At 57.9% G+C, this 11,732-nt stretch overlaps 1 protein-coding gene across 1 annotated transcript; it reads left to right on the top strand.

The window, feature by feature from the left end:
• Positions 1-120: 120 nt before the first annotated feature.
• LOC120322737 (collagen alpha-1(II) chain-like) lies at positions 121-11,726 on the top strand (the record flags this gene model as incomplete). Its single annotated transcript, XM_039378819.1, has 26 exons — positions 121-316; positions 3,143-3,159; positions 3,426-3,458; positions 3,553-3,585; positions 3,736-3,789; positions 3,922-4,023; positions 4,104-4,181; positions 4,354-4,398; positions 4,523-4,576; positions 4,664-4,717; positions 4,811-4,864; positions 5,002-5,055; positions 5,142-5,195; positions 5,997-6,041; positions 6,149-6,202; positions 6,336-6,380; positions 6,501-6,554; positions 6,681-6,779; positions 6,909-6,953; positions 7,937-8,035; positions 9,180-9,233; positions 9,653-9,760; positions 9,858-9,911; positions 10,024-10,122; positions 11,554-11,607; positions 11,717-11,726. Coding segments are annotated over 26 exons (1,648 nt in total), but the record flags the coding sequence as incomplete, so codon positions are not given.
• Between the last annotated feature and the right edge of the window lie 6 nt (positions 11,727-11,732).

The raw sequence follows: 11,732 nt of genomic DNA on the forward strand, positions 1-11,732 counted from the left end.
CCCCCTCCTCCCCCACGCTGACCCCCCCATCCCCTTCCCCGCCGCCCCCCCCTCGCCCCCCGCCCTGCCTTGCCCTGCCTTGCCCTGCCTTGCCCTGTGCCCCCCCCCCCCGCAGCCGAGGCAGGCAGCTGCCTGCAGGACGGGCAGCGCTACAGCGACAAGGACGTGTGGAAGCCGGAGCCGTGCCGGATCTGCGTGTGCGACACCGGCACCGTCCTGTGCGACGAGATCATCTGCGAGGAGCTGCGCGACTGCCCCAGCCCCGAAATCCCCTTCGGAGAGTGCTGCCCCATCTGCCCCACTGACCAGCCCAGCGGTCGGCAACTCTTTCTGCTTTACCCATATATATATTTTATAGAGCGTATTTTATATATATTTTATACATATCGATATATATGTGTGTATATATATGTATATATGTGTATATATATGTATATATGTGTATATATATGTATATATGTGTATATATATGTATATATGTGTATATATATGTATACATGTGTGTATATATATGTATATGTGTATATATGTATATATGTGTATATATGTCATATGTCATATCATATATACATATATACATATATATGTATGTATGTATGTATATATTATATATTATATATGTTTATATGTATATATGTATATATGTGTATGTGTATATATGTGTATATATGTCATATATCATATCATATATACATATATACATGTATATATATGTATATATATATAATATATTATATATGTTTATATGTATATATGTGTATGTGTGTATATGTGTATATATGTCATATATCATATCATATATACATATATACATGTATATATATGTATATATATATAATATATATGTTTATATGTATATATGTGTATATATGTCATATACCATATATACATATATACATGTATAAATTTGTATATATGTATATATATATTATATATGTTTATATGTATATATGCATATATGTGTATATATCCCCTTGTCATTAATAAATAAAAAAAATAAAAATAAATAAATAAATTAATTAATTTATTAATAACAAGGGGATATAGAGAGAGATGAGATGCATATATACATATATATACACGTATACATATATGTATCCCCTTGTTGTTAATGAATAAATAAATAAAAAATAAATAAATAAATTTATTAATAACAAGGGGATATATACGTGCGTGTGTGTGTGTATCCTCTTGTCATTAATAAATAAATAAATATAAATAAATAAATGTATTTATTAACAACAGGGGAATATATATATATACACATGTGTCTGTATATACCCCCTCGTCATAAATAAATAAATAAATAAATAAATAAATAAATAAATAAATAAATAAATAAATAAATAAATTTATTTATTTATTTATTTATTAATGACAAGGGGATATATATACACACATATATGCATATATATACATATACATATATGTCTATGTATACCCCCTTGTCATTAATAGATAAATAAAAAAATAAATTAATAAATAAATTTATTAACGCCAAGGGGATATACACACAGATACATTCATATATATACATATATGTGTGTATATATCCCCTCATCGTTAATAAATGAATAAAAAATAAATTAATAAATAAATATCTTTATTAACGACAGGGGGATATATAGACATATATACATATATAGGTATATAAATACATATATATATATATTTATATATCCCCTCGTCGTTAATAAATAAGTTTCCCACCCATGGATGGGCCCGGGAAGGGGGAACATCCATGGGGGAAGTGCAGGGAAAAGGCAACTTGATGCCCCCCCAGTCCCAACCCCCTGTGAGAGGGTTAAAAAAAAAATCACCTCGAGCAGTGGGGAAAAAAAAAATTCCTTTTTTATCCCAAAACCTGCAGGGGTTTGGGGTGGGGTTTGTTTGGGAAGGGGGAAAGGTGATTTTTTGGGGGGGGAAAGGGGTAAAGTGGTTTTTTAGTGTTTTTTGTAAGGGGTGGATTTTGGGAGGGGAAAAGGGGTATAAAGTGGTTTTTTTTAGTGTTTTTTGTAAGGGGGGCTTTTGGAGGGAAAAGGGGATAAAGTGGTTTTTTAGTGTTTTTTGTAAGGGGTGGATTTTTTGGGGAAAAAGGGGATAAAGTGGTTTTTTAGTGTTTTTTGTAAGGGGTGGATTTTGGGAGGGAAAAGGGGATAAAGTGGTTTTTTAGTGTTTTTTGTAAGGGGTGGATTTTTGGAGGGAAAAGGGGTAAGGTTGGGGGTTTTTTTGGTGTTTTTTTGGGAAAGGGGTAAAGTGTTTTTTAGTGTTTTTTGTAAGGGGTGTGGTTTTTTCTGGGAAAGGTGTGAGGTGATTTTTTTAGTAGGTTTTTTTGTAAGGGGTAGGGTTTTTTTGGGGGGAAAAGGGGTAAAGTGGTTTTTTAGCTTTTTTTTTTAAGGAGTGGGTTTTTTGGGGGGGAAAAGGGGTAAGGAGGTTTTTTTGGTGTTTTTTTTTAAAGGGTGGATTTTTGGGGGAAAAGGGATAAAGTGTTTTTTTAGTGTTTTCTGTAAGGGGTGTGGTTTTTTTCTGCGAAAGGTGTAAGGTGGTTTTTTTGGTGTTTTTTGTAAGAGATGGGGGGTTTTTTTTGGGGGAAAAAGGGGGTAAGGAGGTTTGTTTGGCGGCTTTTGTAAGGGTTGGGGTTTTCTTGGGCGAGGGTTTTTTGGGTGTGGGGTGCAGGGGGTGATGCTGGGGAGGGGGTGGAGGGGATAACTTTGGACATCCAAAGGCTGTTCCTCACCCCAAAACTCACAGAAAACCTCCCCCCCAAGCCCCCTCCCCAAAAGAGCCACGACCCCAAACCCCCCAAACCTCCCCCAAAACCAAAAGTTGCCTTTTTTTTAACCCTTCCCCGCCCCAGCTGGAGGGGTGGGAAGGGTTGAGCCCCCACCCAGCTGCCCCCCTCACCCCAAAAATACCCCTCAGAGCCCCCCTCCCGCGTGCTGGCCCCGCTGCACCCCCAAAACACGCCCTGCCAGCGCTTCGGGGGAGCCCCCCGGGCCCCCCTTTTGGCCCCACAGCCCCCCCCCAAGGAGCACCAGCACCCCCCCGGGATGGAGAAGTCTCGTGTGTCCCCCCCCCGACCCCCCCAGCCCCCAAACCCCCCCAGCACTAATTTCTCTTTATTTCTTTGTTTTCCCCACAGGGCAGCCCGGCCCCAAGGTGAGGGGATCCCGGGGGGGCTCGCCCCAAAATTCGGGGGAGGGCTCGAGGCAGGGGGGGGGGTTCGGGGGGGGGTTTTGGGGGGGTTGTGTGATTCGTGATGACCCTCGGGGGGGTCGTCACCTGCTGGGGGGGGGTTGTCACCTCCCGGGGGGGGGTTTGTCACCTCCTGGGAGGGGGGATTGTCACCCCTTTGGGGGGAGTTGTGGGGGGACAGAGGGATTTTGGAGGGGGGGTCTTGTCTCACCCCCTGCTTTGCCTTGCAGGGGCAGAAGGGTGAACCCGGTGACATTAAAGATGTGAGTGTGGGAGACAGCCCCAAAATTTGGGGAGGGGGAGGGAAGGGGAAGGTCTCGTGTCTCACCCCAACCTTGTGTCCCCCCCTTCCCACAGGTCGTAGGACCCCGAGGGCCTCCGGGACCGCAGGTGGGAGCGTTTCCCGCATTGCTGGAATATTTGTGGGGTTGGGGGGGGGTGGGTTGAGGGGCCTTGGAGGGGGGGTGGGGCGGGGAGAGGGCGATTTGACCCCCCCTACGCCTCCTCCTCCTCCTCCTCCTCCTCCTCCTCCCCCCCCAGGGCCCGGCAGGCGAGCAGGGACAACGAGGGGACCGCGGCGAGAAGGGGGAGAAGGTGAGAGTGTCCCCCCACCCCCAGCAGCGCCCCCACCCCACCCCCCCGGCAGCTGTGGGGGGCTGCAGAGAACTGTCCCGCTGTCCCACTCACCGCACGGATGACACCCACCCCCTTTTTTATCCCCCTCAGGGTCCTCCCGGTCCCCGGGGCAGGGATGGAGAGCCCGGCACCCCCGGCAATCCCGGCCCCCCCGGCCCTCCCGGCCCTCCCGGCCCCGCCGGGCTCGGTGGGGTGAGTATGGAGGGGTTTTTGGGGCGGGAGGAGGGGATTTTGGGGGTCCCGGCGCGCTCAGCCCCCCTCCCCTCCCGCAGAACTTCGCGGCGCAGATGGCGGGGGGCTTCGACGAGAAGGCTGGAGGGGCTCAGCTGGGCGTCATGCAGGGACCCATGGTAAGGCCCCCCCGGCTCCACAGGACCCCCCGAAACCCCCCCTGCACCCCCTCACACACATCAGCGATGGTGGGGACCACCCCCAGTTTGGGGGATCCCCCTGCTGTGGCAGGTGATGGGGGGCCACCCCCCCCTCTGTGACACTGTTTTTTCTCCCCCCCCACCCCCCCAGGGCCCTATGGGACCCCGTGGCCCCCCCGGACCCTCCGGCTCTCCCGTGAGTAACCCCCTCCCCACCGGGTTTTGGGGTCTCTGGGTGGGCACCCCGCCCCCCCACCCCCTCCCACCGATGTCACCACCTCTTCCCTCCCCCCCCCCGCTGATGCCACCGTCTCTTCCAGGGGCCCCAAGGATTTCAAGGCAACCCCGGTGAGCCCGGCGAGCCCGGCGCTGCTGTGAGTGCCCCCATCACCCCCCCCTTCCCCCCAGGGACCTGCCACCCCCCAACTGCCACTCACCCGCTGCCTCTCTGTCCCCTTTAGGGTCCCATGGGTCCCCGGGGACCACCAGGACCTCCTGGAAAACCTGGAGACGACGTGAGTGCAAACCCCGGCTGAGAACGGGCAGCTCGTTGCAGCAGTGGCCATAAAAGGTGGTTTTTATTCCCCTCAAATCTCGTTTCCCTGCAGGGTGAGACCGGCAAACCCGGCAAATCCGGCGAGCGTGGCCCCCCCGGCCCCCAGGTGAGTCTGGATCCGGCCCCCCCATGACAGGGACCCCCCGTGTGTCCCCCCGGGACAGGGACCCCCCATGTGTCCCCCCCGGGACAGGGACCCCCCGTGTGTCCCCCCCTTCACCCCCAATTCTCTTCCTCTCACAGGGCGCTCGTGGCTTCCCCGGGACCCCCGGGCTCCCCGGAGTGAAGGGTCACAGGGTAAGTGAGTGTCCCCCCCCTTGGGCCCCCAGTGCCCCCCTCACCCGGGGGCACGGAGGGTGATCCCCCCCTTTCCGTGTGCCCAGGGATACCCCGGCTTGGACGGCGCCAAAGGAGAGGCGGGAGCTCCTGGAGCCAAGGTGGGTGTGGGGTGACCACCCCCGTGGTGTTGGGGCTGGGCAGGTGACCGGCCAGGTGACCAGCCAGGTGACCAGCCAGGTGACCGGCCAGGTGACCATCCCTGTGGCATCAGGGCTGGCCAGGTGACCATCCTGGTGACCATCCCAGTGGTGTTGGGGCTGATGGAGTGACCATCCCCATGACATCAGGGCTGGCCAGGTGACCATCCCGGTGACCATCCCAGTGGTGTTGGGGCTGATGGAGTGACCATCCAAGTGGCCAATGGAGTGACCATCCTCATGGCGCTGGGGCTGAGGGAGTGACCATCCCAGTGGTGTTGGGGCTGATGGAGTGACCATCCCAGTGGTGTTGGGGCTGAGGGAGTGACCATCCCAGTGGCTGATGGAGTGACCATCCCCATGGCCCTGGAGCTGATGGAGTGACCATCCCAGTGGCTGATGGAGTGACCATCCTCATGGCACTGGGGCTGAGGGAGTGACCATCCCAGTGGTGTTGGGGCTGATGGAGTGACCATCCCAGTGGTTGATGGAGTGACCATCCCCATGGCCCTGGAGCTGATGGAGTGACCATCCCAGTGGCCTCAGGGCTGATGGAGTGACCATCTCTGTGGCCTCAGGGCTGGGGGAGTGACCATCCCAGTGGCTGATGGAGTGACCATCCCTGTGGTGTTGGTGCTGATGGAGTGACCATCCCCATGGCCCTGGAGCTGACGGAGTGACCATCCCCGTGGCCTCAGGGCCGACGCAGTGCCCACCCCCTCGGTCACCCCCGGCACTCACCCCCTCTGTCCCTCCCCGCAGGGCGAATCCGGCTCCCCCGGCGAGAACGGCTCCCCCGGCCCCATGGTGAGTCCTCGGGCTGCACAAGGGGGAAACTGAGGCACGAGGGGGGTGGAAATTGGGGGTGGGAGGCACAGCCCCCCCGAGCCTGACCAGCCCCCGTGTCCCCCCAGGGTCCCCGCGGGCTGCCCGGAGAGAGAGGACGTCCCGGCCCCTCCGGTGCCGCTGTGAGTGTGACGCTGCCCGTGCCCCCGGTGGCACCTCGGTGGCACCCTGGTGACACCCCCATGTCCCCCCCGCCGGCAGGGGGGTCCCCCCGCGGTGCCCCCCGTGCCTCACACCACCACCATCTCCCCCCAGGGCGCTCGTGGCAACGACGGTCTCCCCGGTCCCGCCGGACCCCCCGTAAGTCAAGGGCTGCTCGGGCCCTCCCCGGACCCCGTGTCACCCCACGGGGGGCACAGCGGGGTCCCCCAGGCCCCCCCCCAAAGCCTGGGCAGACCCTCACACTCCTCTCGCCTCCAGGGACCCGTCGGCCCAGCTGGAGCTCCCGGCTTTCCCGGCGCCCCCGGCTCGAAGGTAACGGGGACGGGGCTGACCCCGGGGATGGAGGGGGGGGGAAACTCGAGGCACAGCACCCGCTGTGACCCCTCACCCCTCATTCCTCCCCCCAGTGACCCCTCACCCCCTCGTTCCTCCCCCCAGGGTGAAGCTGGTCCCACTGGAGCCCGAGGTCCCGAGGGTGCCCAGGGCCCCCGCGGCGAATCCGGCACCCCCGGCTCCCCCGGCCCCGCCGGCGCCCCCGTAAGTGCCACGTCCCACGTCCCCTCCCTGGTGGCTTCGTCCCGGCGTTGTCCCCTGCCCCGGGAGCTGTCCCTGGAAGGGGATTCGGGGGAACCGAGGCACGAGGAGCTCAGCGGTGTCTCCTTTTAGGGTAACCCGGGCACGGACGGCATCCCCGGAGCCAAGGGCTCAGCGGTGAGCGGGGTTTGGGGACAGGGGTGGGGAGGGGAGGGGTGTTCAGAGACCCCCGGAGAGGTGCAGGGTGAGGAGGGGCTGCTGAGGGTTTGGGGGTTTGGGGCTGGGATCTGGGGGACACAAAGGATTTGGGGTCGTGGGGCACCTACGGGGGCAGGAGTTCGCTGGGGGCTGGGGGGAAATGGGGTGGTGGGCTGGGGGGTGCTGGGGGCTGGGGGACACTGGGGGGGCACTGGGGGGGCACTGGGGGGTGCTGGGGGATGTGGAGATGTTGGGGGACACAGGGGGGATGCTGGAGGACATGGGGATAGTGGAGTGACCCTTGGGGGATGCTGGAGGACACTGGGGGGACACTGGAGGACACTGGGGGGACGTGGGGATGCTGGGTGGCACTGGGGGGATGCTGAGGGACACTGGGAGACACTGGGGGGATGTGGGGATGCTGGGTGGCACGGGGGGGATGCTGGGGGACACTGGGGGGATGCTGGAGGACACTGGGAAGATGCTGAGGGACACTGGGGGGATGCTGGGGGACACTGGGAAGATGCTGGGGGACACTGGGAAGATGCTGGGGGACACTGGAGGATGCTGGGGTACACCGGGGGACATTGGGGAGATGCTGGGAGACACTGGGGGGCATGGGGATGTTGGGGGACACTGGGAGAATACTGGGGGACACTGGGAAGATGCTGGGGGACTCTGGGGGACACTGGAGGACATTGGGGAAATGCTGGGAGACACTGGGGGACACGGGGATGTTGGGGGACACTGGGGGACACCGGGGGCTGCAGGGACAGTGTGGGATGTGAGCTGCTGGGGGACAGGAGGACGCTGGCAGGGGGACAGTGGGGAGGGACAGGGAGAGGACAGGGAGGACAGGGGGCCATGGGGGGACACTGGGGAGGGACAGGGGGAGGACGGGGAGGACAGGGGGCCGCAGGGGGGACACGGCCGTGCCCCCTGACGGTGCCCACTGCCCTCAGGGTGCCCCGGGCATCGCTGGTGCTCCAGGTTTCCCCGGCCCCCGTGGCCCCCCCGGCCCCCAAGGAGCCACCGGCCCCCTGGGCCCCAAGGGACAGACGGTGAGACAGAGACCCTTCGGGTTTTGACCATTTCCTTCCTGGTCTTTTACCCCTTTTCCCCATTATTTTCCTGGTTCTCCTCATTTTCCCCAATTTTTTCCCCTTTAATCCACATTTCCCCCCTTTTCCCCTCTTTTATTTCCATTCTCCCCCTTGCTTTTTCCCCTTCCACCACTTTTTTTCCCTATTTCCCCCTCTTTTGTTCCCACTTCTCCCCTTTTCCCTTTTCCTCTCTTTTCCCTCATTTTCCCACTTTTTTCCCCTTTCCCTCCATTTTCTCCCTTTTTTTCCTATTCTGCTTCCCTCCCCTTTTCCCCTTTTATTCCCATTTCCCTTCCTTTTTTCCCTTTCCGCCCCTATTTCCCATTTTCCCACAGGTGGGATGGGATGGGGATGGGAACATGTGAGAGGACTGGGATGAAGATGGAGATGAGGAAAGGGATGTGGACAAGGCCTGGAGAACACACCAGGGATGGGGAGAGGAACTGGAAAACACACACCAGGGATGGGGACAGGAGCTGGATTACACACCAGAGATGGAGATAGGAGCTGGAAAACACACCAGGGATGGAGAGACAGGAGCTGGAAAACACACCAGGGATGGAGAGACAGGAGCTGGAAAACATATCAGGATGCGGAGAGGAACTGGAAAACACACGAGGGATGGAGGGCAGGAGCTGGAGAACACACCAGGAATGGGAACAGGACCTGGATTCCACAGCAGGGATGGAGGATAGGAGCTGGAGAATGGAGATAGGAGCTGGAGAATGGAGATAGGAGCTGGATTCCACAGCAGGGATGGAGGACAGGTCCTGGAGAATGGAGGCAGGAGCTGGAGAACACAGCTGGAGAACACAGGGATGGGGACAGGAGCTGGATTCCAGAGCAGGGATGAAGGACAGGAGCTGGAGAACACACCAGGGATGGGAACAGGAGCTGGAGAACACAGGGATGGGGACAGAACCTGGATTCCATAGCAGGGATGGAGGATAGGACCTGGAGAACGCAGGGATGGGGACAGGAGCTGGATTCCACAGCAGGGATGGAGGATAGGACCTGGAGAACGCAGGGATGGGGACAGGAGCTGGATTCCACAGCAGGGACAGGGACACTGGCACCTTGTCCAAACCCCCTCTCTCCACAGGGAGAACCGGGAATCGCGGGCTTCAAAGGCGAGCAGGGACCCAAGGGTGAGACGGTGAGTCCAGCACCGAGGGGGGGCCGCACCCGGGACCCCCCACCCCGGGCGGAGACTGGGGCTCGTCCCCGTCCCCATCCCCGTCCCCGTCCCCGTCCCCGTCCCCGTCCCCGTCCCCGCGGCGTCTCCTCGGCGTCTGCCGGGGCCCGTCCCCCTCGGGAGGCCCCTCGAGGGGCAGCGTCCCCCTCCCGCGGGGGGACAAAGGGCCGCTGTGTGCGCGCCCCGTCCCCCCCCCGCGGGGACATTCCCCCCTCGCTTCATTAACCACCCTCAATGCCGGGGCTCCGCGGGGCCCCGGCGCCGCCGGGGCTGGGGGGGGCACGTCGGGGGGCTCCTGCCCGGGAGGGGGGGGGGGACGGCTATGGGGGGAGGAAGGCTCCCGGTGACCCCCTTGTCCCTCCTCTCCCTCCCCCCCGCAGGGCCCCGCGGGACCCCAAGGTGCCCCCGGGCCGGCGGGCGAGGAAGGCAAGAGAGGAGCCCGCGGCGAACCCGGCGCTGCCGGTCCTTTGGGACCCCCGGGAGAAAGGGTGAGTGTGTGTCCCCCCCTATCCCGCCCCGAAACCTCCCCAAAAATCCTCCCCTGACTCCCATCCTCCTCCTCCTCCTCCTCCTCTTCCTCCACAGGGCGCTCCCGGCAACCGCGGCTTCCCGGGACAGGACGGGCTGGCCGGACCCAAGGTGGGGGGGTCGCGGTGGGGGGTGGGCGGGGGTCACGGGGGTCAAGGGGGGGGGGTTTCCAGGGCGGGGAACACCCCCTTGGACCCCCGGAGTCACCCCCAACCCCTCGCAGGGCGCTCCGGGCGAGCGCGGCCCCGCCGGGCTGGCGGGTCCCAAAGGAGCCACCGGCGACCCCGGACGGCCCGGAGAGCCCGGACTGCCCGGAGCCAGGGTGAGAAACGGGGGGGCCACGGGGGTGGGGGGCACTGGGGGGGGGCAGGGGGGACAGGGGACAGTGGGGACAGTGGGGATGCCAGTGGGACCCGCTGGGTCAGCAAGGGGGGGCTTCGGGGTCAGTGAGGTGCTTTTGGGGTCCATAAGGTGCTTTTAGGGTTAAGATGCTTCTGGGGTCAATGAGGTGCTTTTGGGGTCAATGAGGTGCTTTTGGGGTCAATGAGGTGCTTTTAGGGTCGATAAGGTGCTTTTAGGGTTGATAAGGTGCTTTTAGGGTCGATAAGGTGCTTTTAGGGTTAAGATGCTTCTGGGGTTAATAAGGTGCTTCTGGGATTAATAAGGTGCTTTTGGGGTCGATAGGGCACTTTTAGGGTTGATAAGGCACTTTTAGGGTCAATAAGGTGCTTTTAGGGTTAAGATGCTTCTGGGGTCAATGAGGTGCTTTTGGGGTCAATGAGGTACTTCTGGGGTCAATGAGATGCTTCCAGGGTTGATAAGGTGTTTTTAGGGTCGATAAGGTGCTTTTAGGGTTAAGAGTCAATCATGTGCTTTTGGGGTCAGTAAGGTGCTTTTGGGGTTGTCTGAGGTGCTTCTGGGGTCAACTAGGTGCTTTTGGGGTCGATAAAGTGCCTTTGGGGTTAATAAGATGCCTTTAGGGTTGTCTGAGGTGCTTTTGGAGTCAAAGAGGTGATTTTAGGGTTGTTTAAGATGCTTTTGGGGTCAATGCAGTGCTTTTGGCCTTGGCCATGGTGCTCTTTGGCATTAAGGTGTTTTCTGGGGTTGGGTCAGTTGCTCTCTGGTGCTAACCAAGAAATCCTTTGGGGTTAATTAAGATGCTCTTCGCTAATTAAGATGCCTTCTGGGGTTAAGACACACTTGGGGTTCACAAAGATGCTCTTTGGGGTTGGATTCTTTTTGGGGTCGGGTGCTCTTTGGGGTCAGATCCTTATTGGGGTCAGATCCTTTTGGGGATTGGACACTCTTTGGGGTTGAATCCTTTTTGGGGTTGGATCCTTTTTGGGGTTGGATCCTTTTTGGGGTTGGATCCTTTTTGGGGTTGGGTGCTCTTTGGGGTCAGACGCTCTTGGGGTTGGATCCATTTTGGGGTCAGATCATTTTGGGGTTGGGTGCTCTGTGGGGTGGGACACTCTTTGGGGTGGGACACTCTTTGGGGTCAGATCCTTTTTGGGATTGGGTGCTCTTTGGGGTCAGACACACTTTGGGATTGGATCCTTTTTGGGATTGGGTGCTCTTTGGGGTCAGACACACTTTGGGATTGGATCCTTTTTGGGATTGGGTGCTCTTTGGGGTCGGGCGCTCTTTGGGGTGAGCAAAGACGCTCTCTGGGGTGGTGGGGGTTGGGTAGACCCTTGTGCCCCCCCCATGAGGGGTGCCCAGCCCCCCCCCAGAGCTCCCCTGTCCCCTGCAGGGCCTCACGGGCCGCCCCGGTGACGCCGGTCCCCAAGGCAAAGTCGGCCCCACCGTAAGTGAAGCTGCACGGGGGGGTGTTGGGGGGTGGGCAGGGGGCTGGGCGGGGTGGGGGGGTCTGGCACAGGCGCCCCCTGACACCCCCTCCCCTCCCCTCCCCACAGGGTGCCCCCGGCGAGG

Source organism: Pipra filicauda, unplaced genomic scaffold (genome assembly GCF_003945595.2).
Source record: "Pipra filicauda isolate LSUMZ 115617 unplaced genomic scaffold, ASM394559v2 scaffold1496_size11732_pilon, whole genome shotgun sequence".
Lineage (NCBI taxonomy): Eukaryota > Metazoa > Chordata > Aves > Passeriformes > Pipridae > Pipra > Pipra filicauda.